At 42.8% G+C, this 24159-nt stretch overlaps 1 protein-coding gene across 1 annotated transcript; it reads left to right on the top strand.

Moving 5' to 3' along the window:
• The first annotated feature begins 1932 nt into the window (after window positions 1-1932).
• On the top strand, window positions 1933-6480 carry LOC113155448 (oxidative stress-responsive serine-rich protein 1-like). The gene is made up of 4 exons (XM_026350196.1): window positions 1933-2298; window positions 3114-3223; window positions 4222-4338; window positions 5101-6480. Exons 2-4 carry the CDS (start codon window positions 3147-3149, stop codon window positions 6038-6040), a joined length of 1134 nt encoding a protein of 377 aa, XP_026205981.1. The 5' UTR covers window positions 1933-2298; window positions 3114-3146; the 3' UTR covers window positions 6041-6480.
• Window positions 6481-24159: the final 17679 nt, after the last annotated feature.

The following is a 24159-nucleotide window of genomic DNA, read 5'->3' as shown; positions in this document are numbered from 1 at the left end:
GGTCCACGGCCGCTGCGTGCTCCCGTAACGTATTTACATCCAGTGTTCAGTGAATTTGGGCGACAGAACATCATAGGCAGCTTTATTTATGTGTTTATTTATTTATTCATATTTATTTATGTGTCTATCTTACAGGTGCAGATATGAGAAATGCCCACAACAGCAGAAATAACAGGTATTAGTTATTAAACAGCTATTGAAATCTAGGGGCAACTTAAAGACTGTATGCAAAGATTTTCATACATTTTATTAAGATTCAAGATTTAAAGAACTCCAGTAATGATGTTTTTATAATGAATACATGCATAAAGCATGAAATGGCGCCTATTTTTAGTACTAAAAGTAAAAATTGTCGCTGTCTCTGTTTATATTTAAATAGATATCACTTGTGTGCATTGAGTGTTTGGGGGGTTTATTGCAGTAGTCAAGATGCATTACAAATTACAGGAATGGTGTAGAAAAATAATTAAGCTGTCAGACACATTAATGGAGCGAAAGTGAAAGTAAAAAGAAAAGTAAAAGTAACGTAGAATAGATGCACTACAGCAACATAAAATACTGAACTCATGTGGAGTAAATAAATGTACTTGTTTATTTACCACTACTGCATATCTAAGTGTGTGTTTTGATCTTTTGACAGAGAAATACCTCAGAGGAGTTGGATGCAATTTTCTGTTCCAAGCTTTGTTCTCCAACATCATGCTGTTATACAAAAGTTACCTAACACTGTGTTTCCCATTCATACTGAGACAAGACAAGGCAAGACAAGCTGTCTCAGACACATCAATACGAACAACGCATAACAACAAGCCATGGTTAGCTTAGCTGTTGTGTTGTAAAGTTTAATATTTGGTATATTTTTAATGAAATGTACTGTCAGAAAGAAAGAAATGTACCGATTCCATAAAGAAATCTGTGCTTGGTTTTATTCGGTTCGGTTACTCCAGTTATTTTTCAGTTTAAACACATCTTTGCTCTTGGCATTTTTTAAAATGTCTAATATGAGTTGTTATCAGAAATCCAGAAAACTATAAGATATCTGTCTTAATGTAAAGAAAAGGATGAACTTGTAGTCAACAGAGGTCAAACTGCTTTTTTTTATTTTTCTATTTTTTTTATATATATATTTTTGTTGTTGTACATACTGGAACTATAATTAATACCCTGTAAGCTTTGTTTCTTTCGTGATATATACTTCTACAGCTTATAGCTTACAGCTACAGTATACTTTTGTTGACTGAAGTCTTGTTTCTGCAAATGAAATGTAATGAAATTACTTTTTTGACCACAGTGAACAAAGTCAATAATGTTCTGATGGTGTGGTCTCCTTTGGTGCCTGATCGAGCTCTGGATAAAACGGATCCAGTTTCCACAAAGTGTGTTTGAGTCATTCACTGCCCTCCTACAAAGCTTCAGTGTGGCCATTGTGGGACTCTTTGCTAACAGTTTGACTTCTGACCCTCAGTTCTGAAGCCATGTTTAAAACAAATAAACTTCCTTGGTGACACGGGCATATTCCAAGATGACAATGTCAGGATTCATCGGACATCATTTTACATATGGAGTTCAGACCTGAACCCCACTGAGAATCTTTGGGGTGTGCTGGAGACTTTGTGCAGCGGTCTGAGTCTTCATTATCAACACAACATCTTGGTGACAAATGAATGCAACTCTGCAACATTGCAGAAGATTATTGAAACGATGAATGTGTGTTGTAATCAAAGCTAGAGGTCAAATATTAGAGTGTGTGACTTTATCTTGGACGGGCAGTGTATTTCAAATGGTATCATTTTAAATATAAACAAACAACAACATTATCTATTTTAGAATATTTTATCAATATCTATTCTAGAAGTCGATATTTAAAATAATTAAATGAGAGTTTCGACTGGTGGTGACGTCACGGAGTTTTGTGTGTTGACGTCACCGGCGCAGCGCGTTGTTGCAGAGTCACTGCGACTGTAAACAAGGAGCCGAGAGAGAAAAGTCGAGAACCAGGTCCCAACGTCGCTTCATCTGCTGCCTGCTCCGACTCACAGCTCACTTCCACTCGCGAGTTGAAGACCAGCATGGCTCTAACCGTCCGTTCGAGCTCTTTCTACTAACGGCACAGGTCGTGTTTTTTCGCGGAGACCCAGTCGAACAGAGCTAGCGTTAGCCTCCAAAGCTAAGCAGCCCTGTAGTTTGCCTTAGCTGTCGCTAGCCTGTGGCTAGTCAACACTGCTCTCAGCGTCAGAGAGAAACACCCTTTATGCCCTGGGTATATCTCTCTTTACTGCGACCAGGATATCCTGAACCGTGAGTACTACACATATGTTTTAAAAGTTTTGGAGACGTTTACAACGATGTATTTTGGCGAGCCAATTAGCATGTTAGCTTGTCAGTTAATATAACCTGCTAGCATTAGCCAGCAGGGTGGGAATGCTTTCGAAATCCCCTGTTTACAAGCAGGGATCGCTAATGTTGTGTTCTGTAGCGGGATTAGTGGGAATAACTGCAACAGTTCATGTAGACAAACGTGGTAAACTCTTAACAGCTAGTCATTATAGTCATGATGTGAACCGGAGCCACGTATCCACTGTAGACAGTTCTACTACAACAGTGTTTGTTAATACATGTGTTGTATCAACGGAGTTGTCAGTGTTTTGTGAAGAAGTGCACCAGTGTTAGAGCTGCTGCGACTAGCTTAACAACAGAAATGAATAAGCAGCTGTTTCATCTCTTTCATCAATAATATAAAATACCAGAATTGAACATTTTCAGGATTCTTCTACTCTGTTGTCTTTCATGACTGGAGTTGGGGTTTGCTTTTCTCACACACATCTGAAGACATAGTTTGAGATGTATTTTCTGACATTATATAAACCAAATGATTAAACCTGTGCTGTTTCTGACAGATTCATTTACTGTGAACTCTTGAGGGATCCACTGTCTGTAACTGCTGACCAAAGACTTTGGCAGTGTGCAAAAAAATCGAGATCCATATTAGACGCTGGACACTTAACCTGGCAGATTTGTTAATGAATAATTATTTTAGTCACCATGTAGTTCACACCGGCGTGATAATTTGTATAATTTCACTACTGAATTACTGTTGTGCATTTGTGTTTTAGCTGGGTGGCTGGTCAGAGCGGCCTCCTCCCACCATGGAGGCAGGAGGGAAGGACTGTGAGGAGGAAACACTGCAGACAGCATTTAAGAAGCTGAGGGTTGATGCTGAGAGGTAAACAACAGCCAACAGCTCAGACAGCACCACTGCTTTTCTTGACTCCTGTTCTCTGCTGCTGTCATGATATTGTTTAAATGCTAGTTCGGTGTTTCTACTGTGCAGAAAACCTCAGGCCACCATTAAATTGGTTTTAGCAATGTTATGATGGCCAGATGTATTTCTCAATTTTTACATTAGAACAACTAGAGGCACAAAAAGTGGTTTCTTGGCTCTTCTCCTTCCACTAAGACCATTCCTGATCAAGCTTCTTCAGACTAAGGATTAACTCATCCAGATGAAGCTGATAGATGCAGAGCCAGGCCCTTGCTGGACTTCTTCTGGTCTCTCAGGCAAGAAACTCTGAGACCACATCTCATCAGATTTTGACAGACTCCTGTTTTTGTCCTTGACCTCTCCAGATACCTCTGCAGAGGTCACACTAGACACCTGTTACTTTAGCCTATAGAAGCTTTTTTTTAATTACTGTCTACAGACAGTATTTAGTAGATTTTCTAGTTCTATTCTAATAAAGAGATGTACATGGTCATAATAGCATTGCCAAACGACCAATCTAAGGGTGGCCTAAAACATCTGCACAGTGCTGAATCTTTTAAATGATGCAATTTCAGAGCAACAAAAGCTCACTTGTGTGTGACCACAGCTGAAAACTGTCTTCCCCTGGAGCAACGCTTATGTTGCAGCTATAGCTGAAAGAAGCTAACTGACAACAATTTAAGAAAAACATGGAAGACTAATTGATAATTAGAATGATAAACAGTTGCTATCTATTCCAAAATATGTTCACCACTGTGCACAAAACCCAGCATTTTGTTGTTTTGATTTTAATACACTCCATTGTAACTGCCCCTCTTTAATTATGAACTCATATTTGGTGCTTTGCTAGCGATATTTAGATTTAGGTAGATACTGGAGTGTGTTTTGATGGTCAGAGTTTTACTGGTGACACACTTACTGTAATAAAGTTTCTAAAGGTTTCTGTGTTTCTCTCTCAGTTTACCTGGAGCTGTGAGTGTTTCAGAGGCGCTGGCTCCCAGAGCAGCATCACGAGCTGCTCTTGATGCCAGTGGAGCAAAACCGAAACTCAGCTGCCCGAAGGACAACTGGCACGGGTAGGTCGAAGTGATCACTACTCAGCTAGTAGATGTGAAGTCTCTGCAACAGACGGTGTATTTTCAGTCTGTTAAGAAAAAAGTGAAGAAACTGCAAGTCTGTCAGTCAACTCTAATGTCTGTTAAGCTTTTATTGATCTAATGAAGTTGCTTGTATTAGTATTTAGCTAATCACACAACACAGGAGTTCCTAACCTGGTTTTAGGTTGATTTGTGTACATGTTGTGATTTTATAAAATCCCTGTTCTATACTCATGCAGAAATGGAAAAATAAGTGAATTACAAAAATTATTTTGTGAATTTGGCCACAATGAACCACAGTGAAAGCGATCACAGAGAGCAAGATGACTGAACAACCACTAGAGGCAGACACTCTACTGACCTTGTCTATAGTGTCCTAGTGTCAGTCAGCTGTGGTACCAAAGAATAACTTCCTGTTGTGTCCAACGTTTTATAAATCTGCATATGGTAAAATAGCCAGTTTACAAAGCTGCTGTTATTGCAACTTGTTTTACGTGTTGTCTAAGCTGGTGCTATCCAGCAGCTGAGTGTATGCAGTTTTATTGTTTGTCACCTTACTAAGAGATTTAGGTGTTCAGAACTCAGAAATGTGGCTGCATGTGTTAAACAAAAATTGTTGTAATAATTACTCGGTTTTCCTTAGTTTAGACTCACAGCTGTAAACAGTACTGTTTTAAATCGTTGCATATTGTTATAGTTTACCTTAAATTTCTTTCCTCCCGTTTCTCGCTCCACCTTTAGATGTATGAGGAAAACCTCGAGAGGTGCATCCAGAACCCAGCGGCGGCGGAGATCCAAGTCTCCAATCCTGCACCCCCCAAAGTTCACCTACTGCAGCACTGCAGCAGCCTCTGCAATGTCGACCTCTAGTGGCTGCCTGAAGCACCAGCGCCTGGCTGTGCCTGAGCTTGTGGAGCTTCATCCTGCCGTCGATGGAAGAACAGGCTCCTCTGCAGCTCTCACAGCACAGAAAGAGCTTTCTTCTTCAGCCAAAACCAGCCAGATCTCCCCTCTTGTTTTTGGATCTCGTGCTGCGTATGAGACACACATGGGGGCTGTGGTTTCCTCGACATCCTTACAACAGATACCCGCTGTTATAACTACTGCTGCAGCATCATCCAGGCAGGACGAGGGAAGCTCCGGAGATGTCCAGCCGGGTGAGGAGAGTGGCCCAGAGCAAAGTGCCTGTAGTGGGGCAGAATCCAGAGCAGAAGCACCTCAGAGATCTGGACCTTCTGAAACCGCTGACTTCCGGGCTTTGTCACAGCTCCACTGCAGCAGCTCTTCAGATGGCCCCCACGTTCCCTGCTCCTGCTCACAGAGAAAAAGCTCAGGTTCCCAGGAGGAGGGTAAGCAGGAGGCTGAACCCCAGTGTCAGTGCCAGGCCCATCACCAGGCCTGGCATGGAGTGGAGGTGTACTCCTTCACGGGGCTCCGTGACGTCATCTCGGAGTGTGAGAGGAGCCTGCCGAGCAACGAGGACGCCCCCAGAACTCTCGGTACCAACAGCAACGCTGCCACAGCTTCATCGCCGTTGTCGTCAGGCTCCCCGCGCTCGTGTTCGGAGCAGGCGCGGGCCTACGTCGACGACATCACAATAGAGGACCTTTCTGGTTATATGGAGTATTATCTCTACATCCCTAAGAAGATGTCACACATGGCTGAGATGATGTACACTTAAACATGTAAAAATATTATTATAAAATCCAATAAAGGTTTTTTTCTGTTGTTGAGGTGGTGTTGAAGGAATGTCAGTAGAAGGTAGAAGAATGGATCAGGCATGAAAGTCGTCATTTAAAATCTACATTAACTCGTTTTTAACACTGGTTTAAATGTTTCCACTTTCCCTGCCCTCGGTTTGATCCTGACACAGACACATTACCACCCACTGTTTCTCCTTAGTTTGCATTTTGACCTGTTCTTTTTTTTGTTCTTTATGGGGTAACACGTTTTAAGTTTCAGTTTACAATCAACGTTGCCAAAGCTCTTGGTGCGGGGTCTTGCAGAAGGAGATGATTGTAGAAATATGCAAACCTGTAACACCAAGTGTGATTATGTTTGTGGTGTTGTGACTTGAACGTCACCTGTCTGGATTTCATTTCACTCAATAAAGAATATGTTTTTGTGAGAAATCGTGGTTATGTTCTGGTATCTTACTCTGTTATTCCAACATTTGTAATTAAAATCTAGTTGGATCATGACATGGTAGAAATGTGGATTCCTTAAGAATTTTTCCAAGCGATAAAATGCTTAGATTGGTAGTTTGGACACAGATTTTAGTACGATAAATATCAGAAGGGTCGGCAGGGGATTCAAATTAAAGCTGACTTTATTGGGCAGGTGTCAGAACACCGTACGGGACTGTGTAGCTGCAGACAGTGTCCACATGCTGACCCCCATCCACCGACTGGTGACTGATGTATGAAGCTACAGTCTGCAGCTGGTTAACTTAGCTTAGCATAAAGACTGGAAACAGGGAAACAACTAGCCTGACTACCTGTTTGCTGGAAGCAGTTACTAGGCAACTAGCAGAGACTGCATGAAGTTACAGGTTCAGTCACACAATCTGGAACAAATCTGTGATATTATCAACAGCACCGTGTTTAAAGTACTGAAGCTGATTCACTGTGTCATGACAGAAACTCGGCTGTGAATCTCCATCTGTACGTTTACCTGCTTAGTGTCAGAGGCCTTCAGACATGTTTGTCTGGAAACAAACAGCTGCAGCTTCTCTGTGCTGTTCAAATGAAAACGAAACCCTGCACGCTCCACATTTCAAAGAGAATTCAGCTGAAATCGAGGAACCAGGTGTGAGAACCCCCACCGTGATACACGAGAATTTAGAGATGGACTTCCAGGTACTTTTCTGTCTGTGCTCGCGTCTTTCTGGTGAAGCATCCATTCAAAGACAAAGAGTGTGTTTGGTACGGAAGTAACACCGCTTCTGCTGCTGCTGCCCACCACATCAAAACAGCAGAGTTCACACACCTGTAGGTTTTAATAAGAAAATATCATCTGTGGCTTTTCTACTGCAGCATTAACTGGCACTAACACCAGCACCTCAGATCACAGTGGTTTTGTTTTTCCCCTAATTGGATGTTAATGCAGTTCAAATATTTACGTATTATAATATATATTTAAGTCTGTGTCGCTGGGACCTAGTAGATTTGTTTTCTCATTCATTATAAATTCATGGTTTAAAAACTTCACCTGTTCACTGGCCACTGACTTTGCTCCAAAGTGACACCTGAACTCCTGCAGTTAGACAGAAAACACTTTGCTCATTTGTACATTTTTAATATTAAAAAACTTTCAGATATGTTGCTATTCACGTTGACCAGCTTTAGTGTCTGCAGGATCAAACTGGACTCTGGTCGTGCACAGTTTAAGATATGAAGCAGCTGAAGTTGCACAGTCTCAGGTTATTTAGGTTATTTAGACATTACATCAGTGTTTGCACACAGTGACCTGCATTTCAGTGCAACATCCTGTTTGCTAAATGAAAGTAGTTTAGTACTTTGTTATATTTCCTTTGCAGCTGCAGCTTGAAGTCTGTTCTTCACAGGTGAATCATTGCTGGCGTCACCTGGAGGAATTCTGCAGAAGCCGGTCTAAGTACAAACACGAGTACGAGACGACATCCGCTGATGTGCACGGTGATCAAATCCAACCAATGTCAGATTTCTTGTTTGTTTGCAGTCTGAACTGGAAAGTGGCTCAAGTGGTGAAATGTCAGTTTTAGTTACCGTGCACACGCTGGGCTCTGCAGACTTTGAGGATCTACTCTCCACAGACTTCTCTGCTCTCTGAAATCTAAGTGACTTGAATTATTAATAAAGTGAAGTAGTTTGTTGTCTGCTGTGTGCAGCTCTCTGAACACCCAGCAGGAGGCAGCACGTCTTCTGTTTTTCTGCCTCTGGCTCAATGCTGTGTTTTCTCTGCCAAGCTGACGACCTACAGGACCATGGACCTGCAGGGTGTGTCTGTCCAAAGATCTGTCCATCACCATCCAAACAGCAACAGAACTGAAGCGGTCCAACGTGTTTGCTCCAGTGGAGCCATGCTGAACACGCAGCTGTTCAGTGTTTCCACTTCGTCTTCTGCTGCTCTGTGCTCCCACTGACTTTCACAGTCTTCAGTAAGTTTAATAAGGCCTCTCACTATCTGTTGGGATTTCCTGGTTAATCTCCACCCCTCTCCACCTTTAAAACGTCCTCTCATTGTCATCATTGCCATCTCATTTGTCTTCTCTCCACTTGAAGTTGAGACACTAACTGTTCCCCCTGCGTTTCTTGAACCAGTCCACTTCCTGAGATGTTCTCCAAACATCAGTCTGTTTCTATCATTCTCTACCCAACACATCCCATCATCACCGTATCCTGAAGGATGACATGGTTCCATCAACTCTAGCTACACCTTCCTTCTTCTGGTTAATTCCTCCACCACCATCTGAACCCCAGGGACCTGTGTCTGTCTTCACAAGCGTTTGTGTTTCAAAGCTGCACTCATCAGCGAGCTCTAATATTATTATTATTATTATTATTATTATTATTATTATTATTATTATTATTATTATTATTATTATTATTATTATTATTGCTATGAGTCCTTTTCTGTGATCACTCAATAAACCTTCATCCTGCAGGAACCATACTGGACTCTGTCACAGCTCTGTCCAGTAGTTAGGATATTTAATTTCCTCTGACTGACAATAAACACACTGACAAACCTACAAACAATGAAATATGAAATATTGTTTAAAGAACCTCAATCGCTCCTGATCTGTGGGATCTGAAAGTTTAAAGATGATTTTTACAGATGTTTAAGAAACAAACCAACACGAAACACAAAGAACAAGAACCTCATGGTTAATTTGTGGTTTGACTTGGACGCTCGGCTCTGGGAACAAAGATCATGACAGAAAGCTGCTGTGGCTGCGGTGTGGAGCTGCACGCTTAACGATGACCACAATCAACAACCACGAGTCTGGAGCTGTGTCTCCGAACACATGATGCAAAAGGAGCAGATACCAACAGACAGGACACAGAGGAACCAGGAGCTTCTCACATGTCTGTACATGTCAGCAGTAATTCTGTTTTGACCCAGATGAGCTGGAATAATGTCACTAATTAACACAGAGTCAGTTAAGGAGGCTGCTGGTGATGGTACCACGTTAGGTTAGTTCACATTAAACCTTCTTCACTGGGTCAGATGTCACATGTTCTTTATTTAGATTAAGTTCAACTTACCTTCACTCAGAACAACTTTAGAACCTCAGTGCAGAACAAGCAGGCGTCGAGAAATCAGTATTGATTTTGACCCCAGAACCTGCCTAAGAAATACCAGGTTTTAAAGTTTTCTTCTGGATCACAGTTATTCCAGTGGGAGTTTTCTGCGTATCTATTATTTAAGTAGAGACAGAAACTGCTAATAACTGATTCGGCACAACTCAACAGTGTCAACTCACCACAGTATAAAACATACAAGCTTGTAAATGGGTCTTTACCCATGTCACTGGAACATTACATTTCCTGTTTACAAATCCCAAAGCATGATGGAAGCTGTAGTCCCACAACATGAACAGCTGATCACCTGGGACTAACTAAATGCACACAGGCCTGTCTTAAAGTGCCGCTACAGGGTAGTCTCACACATTAGTTTGTGTGCATGTCTGCAGAGATGTGCACTGTCATGAATGTGGTTCTGAACAAACAACCACAGCAGCAAAGCAGCAACCAGCAACGCAAGCTGATCACAAAAGGAGGTTAGACCACAAAATGTGAAATATGAAATGAAAATGCTCCAAAGAATTATTCAGAAATAAATGAATGTGTTAATAATTTTACAACTAAAGAAAGAAACTAACACTGGTGTCTTTTATTTCTATTATAAAGTGAATTACAACATTAATATTATATTAATATTATATTAATATTATGCCCGTCTTGACATATTGTTGTTTAGATACAGTCGGTGTTTTCCTGTCTCATGTCTGACTGTAAAGGACCTGACGTCTGCTGACCGAGCTCCTTCTGCCGCTCTGTTTCTCTCAGTGTGAAGATGTGGGGGAAATCCAGTCAATCCCACCAGTTTCACTGAAACCTCACTGATGAGAAAAGCTCGCAGACTTTACCTGCTGTGGTTTTGTTGCTTTCGAGTCTTAAGAGCTAAACTTTTATCTGACACCATCAGACTTTTTCTAAGTTCTCACAGAAACCACCAGTGTCTCTGAGGAACTTCACTGTCTCTGCAGCTTTCTGGAAACATGCTGCAGCTGGTGCAGGTGGGTCTCATTTATCATAAGTCACCAATAAAACCACAGCTTTAAACAGCTTGTTTACTGGTATTAACCTGCATCTGGATCCACTGTGAGAGTAATGACATCGGACCCACAGGACTTGGTCGACACCTCCTTTAACTTCTGCTGATTGGACCATTTTTCTGATCTGAGAGTCTAAAAGCTGTGAGTGTTATTAAAGATTTACATCAGTTGAAAAGAAGATGAGATGTGTTGAAAGTGTAACCAAAGTCCAAAATAACCTCTTTTCATTAAGGCCAGTTAAAGTTTACCTCGACCCAGAGGACGATCCAGTGGTTAATCTTCACTCAGACTCAGCTCTGTTTGTCATTTAGTTACTGAGACACTGTCTCACTGCACAGCTCTACACGACATCACTGTCTGGATGAGACAGACTGAAGTTCTCGTCTTCCCAGCCGGTCCTTCAATACAACACGACGTCAGTATCAACACAGGGTCTAGTGATTGTTCCCACTGCCAGAAACCTGGAGGTGATCATTGATGATCAGCTGATCTTTACCAACCACATCTCCTCTGTCTCCACATCGTGCACATTCACCCTTTTCAACATCACAAAGATCAGACCCGACCTTTCAGACTGTACAACTCATTGTTCAGACTCTGGTCGTGTCTCAGCTTCACCAGCAGCACGTCTCATGTTTGATCAGTAAAAAGGACACGTTACACTGTTCAGGTCTCTGCACTGGCTTCATGTAGCTGCTGCAAACGTTAAACTGTTCAGCTCTGTGGTTCCTTGATGGTGGAACCACCTACAGTCCTCTGCACGCTCAGCTGCATCAGTCTCAACCTTCAACAACCTGCTGAAAACAGAACTCGAACCGTTCTCTGCACTTCAAACCTAGAAAACATCTTTTACTTACAGCCCATGAAACTGAAACAGCTCTTTCTAGAGCACTTTACTTTAAAGTTCATCTTCCTGCTTAGATATTATTATTTTATTAGATATAATAAAATAACTAAATGTAAATGATGAACACAGGAAGCGAATGACTGGGTGGGTTCCTGTGGTCAAGTTCACATGGGTTTATTTTCCTGATTGGTCGATTGAATGTCGTCCACAGGTGAAACAAAAACAGAAGCTAAACGTAATTGTGACTTCTATCCTGTTTTTTGTTGTATGTGCTGGTCTACAGTCTTATTAGAGCCGTGGACACGACTTGACAGGAGTTTAATGACCATGTTAACGTTCGGCCTCCTTCTTCCTGCTCCCTCTCCTAACACCTCGGTCCTTTGTGTTTGCAGGAATGCGGGACGTCAGATCAGGTTCCAGTAATGTCACAGAAGAAAAGACAGAGCGAGGTCCTGTTACCCGAGCAGAGAGACAAACAAGCTGCAGCTGACAGACAGAGGCAGGAGAAAAGATTCTGAATGATAGAAACTCATGAACATCGACGATTCTGAGAAATCGAGCCTGTGGGCACAGAACGGTAAGAACCCCACCGCTGCTGTGTCCAGCAGGACGTCCAGCCTCCAGAGGAACTGACTGTAGTTGTTTAGTGTCTCTGTGTGTTGTTCTTCTGTCATTTCATGGGTTTTAACTGACTTCTGCAGGTGCGGTGGTCAGGGGGCTCCTGTCAAACATGCGTCCTGTGGATATATTTAATCATTTATCTGCAGTTATTAAGTCTCACACTCATATATGAGCTGTTTTAACGGCTCACGGTGACTTTTTAGTTCTCTGTTCACGAATTAAACTCAAGCCTGGTTTATGAGACACATGTAAAACGAATCCAGACTCAAACATTGATGTTAACAACAGCATCAAGTTCAACACTGGTTCAAATACTCAGGAACGTCCCCGTCTTTGTGTATGAAGTACTTGTACTTTGGAGCTAAAGTACTTCATGGAGTAAGTGATTTGAAGTGTTACTGCCTGTTGTAGTGTAGTACCTAGTTTTTACTCGAGTGTGGTGTTTGTGTGTTTCTGCCGCCTCTGATGATCTGATCCAGATCCTGGTCAGTGACTCTGTGGAGATGGATCACAGGTGTTTGACAGGAAGTCCACAGGTAGAGTTTCTCACACAGTCACAGTTAAACACCTGCATATGGAAACGCTCCTCTCTTAACGTGTGCGGCTGCTTTTTGTTTGTGGGACGCCTGGACTCCATCCTCGAGCTCACCCCTCACACTCGACCTCTGACCGGGTTCACAGGAGGTGTGGGGGGGGGGCAGAGGACACTGATGTGGGGCCGGCGGCTCTAAATGCTTCCACATGCTCGTATGTCTGTGAGTTTGGAAGTGTGAGAACCGAATCTGTGGGAAACCAGAACTGAAAACAGAACCCTCCAGGAAATGTCTGACACTATGGCACCGACCCAGTGTTTCTAATAATAATGACATTAATGTTTGTTTGTTAAGGTTAATTTTATTTAATGTGGAATTCCTAAAAATTACATCTGGTTATTTCTGTTTAAAGTGTCAAAAACCTGTGAGAAAATTATTAATAAAAAGAGATTTATGGAATGACAGTAGAACAAATAATTAACAAAATAATACTGGCTACAAATAAAAACTAGAATGATAATGATTATTAATAACATTAACATTTTAATTGGATTTTGATTAAAATGTCCAATATTTATTTAATTTATTTATTTAAAATAATTGTACTTGTCTCTTTATGGGTTTGTATGTTTTATTTAGTCTTTCTTCTTTGTCCAGCTTTTATTTTATTTTAATAGATATTTATAATTCTGATTAAAATAGATTTTTAGTCGTTGTTGTAATAAAAATCTATTTATTTGAATCTACAGTATTCATTGTGTTTTATCCCTTTTATTTGTTTTATTCTAATTAATTATATCAGTTTATATTATTTTATTACATTTTAATATATTTTATTCTATTTTATTTACAGTATAATAAAACATTTGAGCTCAGATCTAAAGATTTAGAAACTAAAGTTAATGTTAAATGTTTTAACGTCAGAAATCTGCTGTGACAGAGTTAAGTGACAGGGTAGCGTGACCCTGCTACTTCCTGTTGACCTCTCATGAGTCAACAGTGACAGGAAGTGAGTCATTACGCAGGTTTCTGTCCAGTCTGAGGAGCTGTAAGAGTCTGAAGTGTTGTCAAAACAACCGAAGGCAGATCTGTGAGTGTCAAGGCCACACACGTCTCTCTGTGCTCTGACCCTCACCTGAGATCAGTCGCTGAACCAAGTTAGGGTTAAGTAGTGACTCGAGGCAGACACACACACTCACAGGAGCACTTGGTTGGTGCACCTCCAACTTTAGCACCACTCCGTCATGATGACTAAACATTCTTATGGATGGTGACGTGTCTATATTAAAGCATCAGGATCTGAAAGACCAGAATCCAGAGATGCACAGAGCATTGTGCGGGAACAAGGGTTAATTTTTTGGGAAGTACCAGAGAAGAGACAAGCTGGACGAGGGGTGTACGAGGTTGCACAGATCTCTCGTAACTCCATGATGAACCATTTAACGTCTCAGAGATTTGAATTAGGTTTACTACGAGTCTAGACTGTCGAGCGTCACCTCTGCTCTTTGTTGCAGTTACCGTGTTGACATGTTGGAGTAAAGATGAGGATTCAGAGCACAACGATCAGCCAAACACCAGCCTGGAAGAGAACCCCACCTACATTTCAGATTCACCTTGTATTTATTTTCTCCAGCACAAGTTTGCGGACTAACCCTTTAATCTGCAGCCAAAAGTGACAGGAGGAAGTAAATATGAAGATACAAGTGTCAGTGAAAAGCTCCTGTGTGTAGTTACTGTTCATGTCTCATCTGCTTATCTTAAGTGCAGGTTGTTCACTGATTGGGTCACAAACGTCCCAGTTTAACCCAGTTTAGAGGAATCTGCTGTGTTCAGGCTAGAAAAGACCTCACTGACGTCTGGATTTCCTCCCTGGCTCTGGTCGATATTTGCACAGGCTTGAACGGGCTCTTTGATCAGGCAGGTTTGCATCCAGTCCAGGACCTCGTGACAGTTTAATCACTTCTGTTTAAGGTACTTTCATGTACAGTAAAGCTGTTTGGAGCCGCTTCAGTGTCGGCACAGAGAAACTCCATTAGAAACAGGTTTGATTCTCAAAACAGCACAAAAAGATTTAACTTTGTCACAGAACATGAAAACCGGGCTGATGAATAGTCGCAGCACTAAGAAAGAAAAAGAAATGAGTTTGGATCAGAAGTGCAGACATGGAGGGGGCGATACGTACACATTAGTTTAACCTGGAGTTAGAAAAGTACAATAAAAAACCTACAACAGAGAAACACATGAGGTCAAAAGACTGATACGCAGATCTTAGGTAGGTGAAATAAACTATAAATGATAATATAACAGGAGACACGGACCAACGTGAGTCAAAGGCCAGTTCAGTAAACAGTCCTGGACATTATACAGGCCGCTGATTATGCTCATGAGCTGCAGGTGAGCGTGGGTGGAGAAGGGTGAGTCAGTAAAAGTGGGAAGACAGAACAAAGCAAGTGGAGAGGGGGGGCCCGAGCGAGTAGGACGTGAAAAAATAAAAGAGAAGAAGTGACTGACAGAAAAGTCAGTTTACTTTATTATTTCAGTTAAATTTGTCATCACACATCTGATGATGTAGAAGTAACGAGTGACATTAAAGTCCCACATGTACCTGAACCGACGTGTCTGGAGAGAACAGACTGTATTTATAATAATATAATAATATAAGTATAAGAAAGAGATTTAATCAGTAAGACACACACACACACAGACACACACAGACACACACACACACAGACACACACACACACACACACACAGACACACACAGACACACACACACACACACACACAGACACACACAGACACACACACACACACACACACACAGACACACACACACACACACAGACACACACACACACACACACACACAGACACACACACACACACACAGACACAGACACACACACTCACACACACACACAGACACACAGACACACACACACACACACAGACACACAGACAGACACACACACACACACACACACACACAGACACACACACACACACACACACACACACAGACACACAGACAGACACACACACACACACACACACACAGACACACACACACACACACACACACACACAGACACACACACACACACACAGACACACAGACAGACACACACACACACACACACACACACACAGACACACACACACACACACACACACACACAGACACACACACACACACACACACACACAGACACAGACACAGACACACACACACACACACACACAGACACAGACACACACTCACACACAGACACACACAGACACACACACACACACACACAGACACACACACACACACACACACACAGACACAGACACAGACACACACACACACACACACACAGACACAGACACACACACACACACAGACACAGACACAGACACACACACACACACAGACACACACAGACACACACACTCACACTCACACAGACACACACACACACACACACACACACACTGACTGTCCAGCTGTCTGATGCGATCCTACCATCCTACTGGTTAAGCCACTAAAGGCAGTGAGGAGTCCTGCTGGTCTGGACTGAGCTGTTAAAGGGGCCCCAGTCTTCACTCAGCATGATCCACATGAGGGTTTGTTCTCACACGTGCACGCTCATACGTGTACTCTCAGAAATGATCCATATTGTAAACAGTCACATATACAATGAGAGGCGTCATGTTACTCCACACATGAAGAATGCTGACTGTACCTCTTGATGTCTCCCCTGAGGGCTCCTTTAGTCAGCTTAGCATTTATCCCCCCCCCCTCCCTAAAGTGACCCTGGGGGCTGAGAGCTGGATTTACTGTACCTTCAAACACACATGGTGTTGATTTGCTGAAACCCCCCAAAAGTCCAATTCCTCTTTTCTCGGGGGAAACTTTGGTGTCACGTCAGATTAATTTATAGAAATCAACACACACAGACTGAAACGTGCACAAATGAGAAATAGAAGAGAAAAAGAAAAGTGAGATGTAAAACCAGATGTTGAACATGTGTCTGTGAGGGTTCTGTCCTTCACGGAGTTTGATTGAACTCTCACCACAACACGAGTCGCTGGGATTCTTCAACCGAGCAGTGGGAGCGTTCGTCCAGTCATTAGTGCCATGTCACATAGACACTGCATCTTAGGGGATGGGAACACTAGTGCACAGTACTAAAAAGAAGTCTAAACACTTACTGAGAGGGTTTATTATGAATGAAGTGTAGAGGAACTCGGGTTTGTCAACCGGTATAAAACAAATATGTCGTATACTGCTGTAATATATTTGTGTTTATGTAAGAGGGTGCATTAGTCCTCCTCTGTTCTTTGCTTGGCAGGTCCCATCATCATGTAACAGGATCCTCTCAGGGCTCATCGTCTGGAGAACAACCGACAGGCTGAGTCCTTATAATATGATCTTTAATACTCTCACAGGTGAAGCTCACAGAGAGAAATCAGCTTCACATGAGGAGGAGCAGCAGCATTTAGGATGAAATGAAGATTTAAAATACACATTACTGATCATTTCTCTGCTTTAAGAGTTCGGATGGTTATGTTACATCAATTAAAGCTTAATGAGTGAATCAGGTTTCCGTCGCTTTGTTCTCCAGAGGTTTTCAAAATGCTGTAAAAAGTGTTCTAACCTCCTACACCCACTAGGGACACCGTCGTGTCCGTCCTCAGGTTAGAAAGTCTGTTTATTCATCAGAAGATGAAACCAGGAAATAACAGTGGATTCAGGCGTTTTTATCTAAACTTCAGGGACAGTTTTCACAACCTGCTCCCGTGTGCAGCTCGATCTTCAGCTGGGCCACAAGCTGTCCAATCAGAACACAGTGGGGTGGTGGGAAGGTGAAGGCTTTGTCATTATAACGTGTTTGCACTTGTTTAAACGTGAAAATCATCTAATCTTGTATCAGTGGAGCTAAATTAAACATTAAATCAATCCCAGCTGTCAGTGGCTGAGAGGCAGGTACTCAGTCTATCACAGGACTGACACATTCAGACAAACCTAGAATCTCCTCTTAACCCCTGAATCCACGAGGAGAACATGGAAACTCTGCACAGGAAGGCAAGCGGCCAGATTCCAGCCCCGGTTCTTCTAGCTGTGAGGCAGCAGTGCTAACCGCTCCACCGCTGTGCCGCCCGTCTCCGTCATTACCATTCAGGAAATTCCAGCCATTCCTCCGTAAATCCTCCCATCAGTTCCCTCGCCCTCCATCCAGTTGCTGCTCTCACACTCGGAGGTAAATAGAGCTTCTCTCTGTCTCTCTTTTCGTCCCTTGCTCCTTGTCAACACTGCATCTGTCTCCCACCTCTCACCCTTAACCTCCGACCCTCAGCCAGACTTAATAACAGGAAGTGATTGACTCCCTGCTGTGGTGGTTAGGGTTAACTCTAGCTCAGCTGGTTGACGACCACATTTGAAGTTACCGGCTGAACTGAAGCTGAATGTTTTAAAGAAGATCCCAGTTATTGTTCACATCTGACGGTAACAGCTGGAAAGAAAGCAGCTGCTCGTGTAGCTGGTATAAAGTCCTGGTAGCTGTCGGGATGTTGTTGTAGACAGAATCTGACTGAAGGTGCCAACACAGCACATTTCACCATTTACCTGTTTACCTGGACGTTTCAGTGCTGTGAACAATGTCTGGAGCCTCCTCAGTGCTTCTCTCTCTAAATCTAAATCAGTCATGTTTGGTTTGCACCTTATGTGACATGATCTGTGCATCAAACAGTGAAACTAACTCACGTTGCTCATTTTCAGACAGTGTCTCTTACTGAGGGTCTGTCCCAGGACCTCAGAGACAGTTTATGATGAACACAGCCTGTAGTTTGTATCACATCAACGTTTGCTTTAATAAAGACAGCTGTGATTTAAAATGTGTATCTTACATTTGGTTCAGTGTTCTACACCTCCCACCATGAGGTGTGAAGTGTGTGTTCTAACATACTCGAAGGTTTGAGTGAGTGTGTGGTGTGAGCAAGTCCAAAGTTCAGGGGGTGTGACGGCCTCCCTCCACCTCCACCTCTCACTACTCTGTGACTCACTTTAAAATTAGACCTAGAAGGAAGGTGGGGTTATGGAAAAGGGTGGAGACACGAAAGGTCCACCAGGTTTACAGTGACATGAGAGGGCGGAGCAGCAGACTCTCTCTAAAGGTGTCTTTCAGACGTCTCGTCATGTTTCTGACATTAAACTGATGAAGAGGCCGAGTGTCTCTGTGAGCCACAGGAAAGGACAGATCATTGTGAGATGTTGGTGCATAGAAAGATTTACAGACACACACTGACACATAAACCTCTAAACCCACATGGTCAGTCCCACACTCTGCTGAGAGGCGTCCAGCTCCTCTCTCTGTCCTTTTAATCCTACTAAGCAGCTTTACAGGCTCCCAGAAGCTGTGGAGGTGTCTCTGAGACGAACTGCAGCTCACCTGGAAGGTGGGAGACAGCAGGAGACGGGAGCAGCAGTGAGAAGAGACAAAAAGCTGAAGTCTAGACGAAAACTCTCTCATCCAACGTGTTTGTCTTAAGTAATACGTTAGTATAGGAACTGTTGAATAATATGATGCATAATAATCCACAGTGACATCATCTCTAATACCTGCCACACTTTACTGAGTGGACATGTGGACTTTGTGCCGTCAGCACCAGTAAAATTTTATTTTGGTTGGTTTGTCTCTTTAGTTTCCATTTGTCCCTTTCGTTGGTCATTTTTCTCTGTTGGTGAGTTATTGTCTGTGTTGTTCTTTTTTATCTATTTACTTATGGATGCTACATCTCCTTTTGTTCATTCTGTCTTTTCACTGAACTCTGAACTGTGACTTCTATCGTATCGAAGCCCTCCTGACCTCTCGGGTCACTGGGACCATTCAGAAACTGCTAACTCCTGGATATTCTTCGTTCCTTTCTAATAATCACAGGAATCTACACACTGTCTATTAACTCTTTTAAAAAACATTTGGAGATTTGCCTCAGAGAAACACAATGGATTCATAGCTTCAGTTCAAAGGCTCAGCACTGTGAGGACCTGCCGCTGAGAGGATCACAGCCAGAGGCAGAGCTGAGCTGGAGCTCCCAGTTTTACAGGTATACAGCTCCTCAGTGAGGAACGGGGTTTACCGTCTCTGAAGGAGGTTTTTGTTGGATGAGATGTTAAAGCTTTACAGGTGCTCTGTCAGCAGAACACCTCACTTTGTTCTCTGCTGTTGTAAAGGAGGAGCACGTACCTGCTGCAGGATCTTTTACAGCTGTCAGGTAGCAGCACGCTTCGTGTTGGAGTTGATTCATTGATGGTTATGGAAGAAAAGTAAATCTATCGCTGCACCGTCCTGCAGGGCTGATTGTTGGTTTTTATTGGTTTTATGGTTTTCACTTCAATAATAATTGTAGTTTTTTCAGTAATTACTTTCCCTGGTTAACTGATCAACCACTTGGCTCCTGGACAATAAGTTGGATTTAGGACAAGGAGCAGGCAAAACAGGCTAAGACGTAAGTCTAGTATGCAAACTAGGATAAAGCAGCCAGGAACACAACAGCACTGCAAAAAGGATGTGGTGAACGACGACAGGACCCTGTGTTCACCTTCAGATAGTGAAGTAAGAGAAAAGACAAACATCAGTCAAACTGAATCTGGACCAAAAGACATATTTCAGTGTGACTTTGTAATAATAGGCTTTATAAAGCTGTGGTCAGAGGTCAGAGGTCAGTTTTAAAACTAGTCATGCAAAGAGCAGAGAGGTGAACAGTGAAAAGACCTCTGTATGCTTGGACTGAGAAATACTGGATGATTCTCCCTGAGGGAAGCTGGTGATGGTGTTAAAATACCACAAATACCACCAACAGTACCAGACGAGGCCACGTTGAAGCGTCCTCAGTAAGATTTTAGTTTAATTTTCAGGTACAATGCAGTCAGCAGCTCAAATGTAGTTGGCGTCGTGTTAGTGAACACACGGCATATAAAGATTACAGCAGGAAGGAGCAAACATATGGAGGTTTCATGTAAAGGGGAGAAGTAGGTACAGAAAAGTTAAGCAGCCAACATAAAATCACCTGATGTTACAGAGACGATGTCCCATTAATCAGTGCACGCTCAGTTATTTAATTATCTCACTAAATTCTCTGCTTTTGTCTCGTGTCACTCTTCTGTTCTCCTCCTGCAGTTTGTCACAGGCAGTAAACTCTTGGCTCCGACCGGCAGCGATAAGACATGAAACACAAATAAAAGTCAAGTGCCTTCAAAACATGTAGTCCTTTTGTCCTTGGGTCGTGTGGGGGAGTTGTGCACATGTTATGGGAACACACACCGCAGCTGCCGGCCTCCCTGACTACCAGCCGTGAAACAAAAAAAATCTATTCAAAACCAACCTCGGGAACCAGCGAAGAGATGATTAAATTCTCCATGCGAGGAGTTCAAAAGCAATAAAAAATGAAATGAAAACAGGGGCGGCGTGCAGCACAAAGCCCTCATTGTTGCTGGGCAAAGGAATGCATGTGTGTGTGTCTGTGTGTGTTACTGTGGGCAGAGGCCGGGAGGAATTTGAGTTTTTGCATGGAGACAAAAGGTGGCCTATGACTAGGAGAGACAAGAGAAAGACAGGCAGCGAGGAAGAGGCACAGAGAGGGAAACAGAAAGCAACACAAAGAGCGTCTCATCTGTTAGTGTTCAGCACAGAAGGAGACGAGTCCCTCATCTGGTAACTTTTCACACCCACTAAAATCCAAACAGAACATTAACACAGTCTTATGTTGATGAAAGACATTAACGATGATGAGGGTGATATTTTCTGACATGAACCAAGATGCTGACCCGACACTTTCAGACACAGCAGCATTTTGGCAGCTTTGGTTTTTCACATCAAGCTCCGACAGGCTGGTCATGATTCAGATTCAAAGAAAGTCGTTGCACATCGACTTTAACAGTGTTAGTCACAGTTTCCTGCCAGCAACATGTCCGTGATGTGAGGACGTCAGATTATGTTGGCAGAGAAACAGAGACACTCTCTAAGGACCGCTACGATGCGCAGCACAGGTGTAGGTGGGACCTGGTTTGGGTCTGAGTGAGGTTGGGGTCGTGTTAAATATTATAACACACGACTGCAGAGTAGCTGACTTCCTTCTTCTGCTGCTTTCATAGTACAGAGTTCCTAATTGTCTTATTGCACAAATCTGAAGGTGAATGTAATAATTAACACGTTAACGATGCACAACGGCTCTGCTCGAGTGAGATCGTGTCACAAACACTTTTTCTCCTCCAATCTATGGGAACTGTCGGAGGTAACGTGACCCTGGTAGCTGGACTCGGGACTCGTGTTACTGACGCTCCACAGAACATATAAACCATGAAACATATTTATTATTTGGTTTCATAACAAAGCTCCGTGAGGTCGACGCGTTTCTACGTCCTGGGGTTGAACACGATCAGAGGAGCTGCTGAAAAGTGTTTAAAATAAAATTGAAATTATTATTGTTTCACTTCCAAACAAACCTCAACCAAACACTGAGGGGTGAAATCCAGATAAATGTCCATGTGAGTGTTTATAGTGTTTATGTTCCAGGGCCGGGATGGAGTCAAGTATATGAACACACACACACACACACACACACACACTTGCGCGCGTCCTGTGAGAAACTCGTTTCCTGTAATCCTTCGTCACCTGACCTCTGACCTCGGAGAGGACGTTGACAGATTGAAGTGCCCCGACTTCCTCCATGTCTGTGTGATCTGGTTTCCAACCTGTGTCGAGACATTTTGAATAAAATGACATCAGACTAAGTCACGACTTCTCTTTAAAACGTTTTTTTTCTCACTGAGCTTTTCCCAAAAGTGATCATTTAAGAAAACATCACTCCTTTACTGTGAAATGTGGAAATACATGGATCTTGTTTCTTTTTTGATCCTAACATTCAAATGAAAGGAGCAGGAAGAAGGCAGATATTTATCCAGATGCAAATCGCCACACGGAACCAGACAAATCTCTACCTGCTGGTGACGCTCGGAGGACACAGTCGCTGAGGTTAAAAATAGTTCTACTGCAAGAATCTGACAGATCGGACAGGTTCTGATAAAAGCATCAGACAGAGAGGAAACGGCCAAAGGTGTTTCTGAAGTGGACATGAAAAGACGAAGAAGAAGACGTGAAGACAAAGAAGAAAACGTGAAGACACAGTCGAACGTGATGGAAATATTCCAACGTGAGCAGAAAGTTGGCTGCAGCTGTTTGACTGCACGTGGAGACGATACGAGTGAGTTTAGAGTTTGGACATCAGAAAAAGACTCAGTCTGAAATCAGAAAATCCTTTTTATTATTTTGGAAGAACTAGAGAAGAGAGTTTGAGGCCTGAAGCAGAACCCACACTGTCAGGTCCAAGTTCTTCTCAGTCTAATGACTCAGTTTGGATCGCTCCTCTTTTATGCAGCAGTTCATTTTCCAGCAGAACAAGTTGTAAATCGAGTGCTCCTATTAGGAATTCTATGATATTAAAGCCTAAATTTGTCTGAAACTCGACGTGATTTAACCAGTTTTAGATTTTGGTTTGGCTGATTCTTCTCAGCCCCGATCTTAAAGCTACAGAAACTTTTACAGCTGCAGAAGCTCCGAACGATCAAAGATACGTTTGGTTCACATTCCTACAAGTGACCTGCTTAAAACGTCTGCCGTCCTGTTTCTGTTTGAATCCAGCACCTGGTGAAACGCAGGCTCACGGCAGGTCGTTTCCTCCTTGATGAATACAAAGAGGAGCAGAGATTGAGACAGACGTTGAAACAGTCTTTTGCAATCGTTGGTTCCTCTGACAGAGATGCTCAGTGGATAAAAGGGAACTGATGGATGATGTCCTAGAAAAAACATCCTGCCTGGTGCAACATGTTCTGGAAATTCCCACAAATGTTCCTAAAGACACACTGGTGTGTGTTTGTGGGAACATGTGCATGTTGGAAGCCGAAGGCTGTCAAAAGAAAAGAGAGATAAAGAAAGAATGTGTGTTGAGAGATATTAAGTTCAGGCCCCTGTAGCTTCATGCTGTTTCCAGCCGTGCAGCTCTGTGATTCCAACTGAAACTACTTCTGCAGCGTCTGACTGTTTTCTGACTGTCAGCTCAGAATATGTGTTTAATAGGAAGATAAGGCCGACCTACTTATATCACATATTTCAGCCTAGCAGACAAATCGACAGCCAGTTTCATCAATACAGTAACTGACCCAGGGTAAAAAAGAGACGAGGCCCCAATAAAACAGCTGGAGGCAGGAAGCAGCTGACGCTTTACGACCCACAGAGGACGAAGAGGGATAAGTTAGAAAGGGACGACGTTCCCATGGGCCTCAGCTGTTTATTAGCCAACATTAACATGCTAAGGTAGGAGTGTGACTGTTGAAGCTGCTAAACACACTTTGTACCATCTCCAGCGTGTGTGACCTCCGTTCACACACGCTCAGCATCCAACAGCAGCAGAGTGTTCGTACGTACGTGGAGCTGCAT

This window comes from Anabas testudineus, chromosome 5 (genome assembly GCF_900324465.2).
Source record: "Anabas testudineus chromosome 5, fAnaTes1.2, whole genome shotgun sequence".
NCBI classification, from domain to species: Eukaryota; Metazoa; Chordata; class Actinopteri; order Anabantiformes; family Anabantidae; genus Anabas; species Anabas testudineus.
Note: the sequence above shows the minus strand (reverse complement) of the source record. Positions and strands in the feature narration are given on the sequence as shown.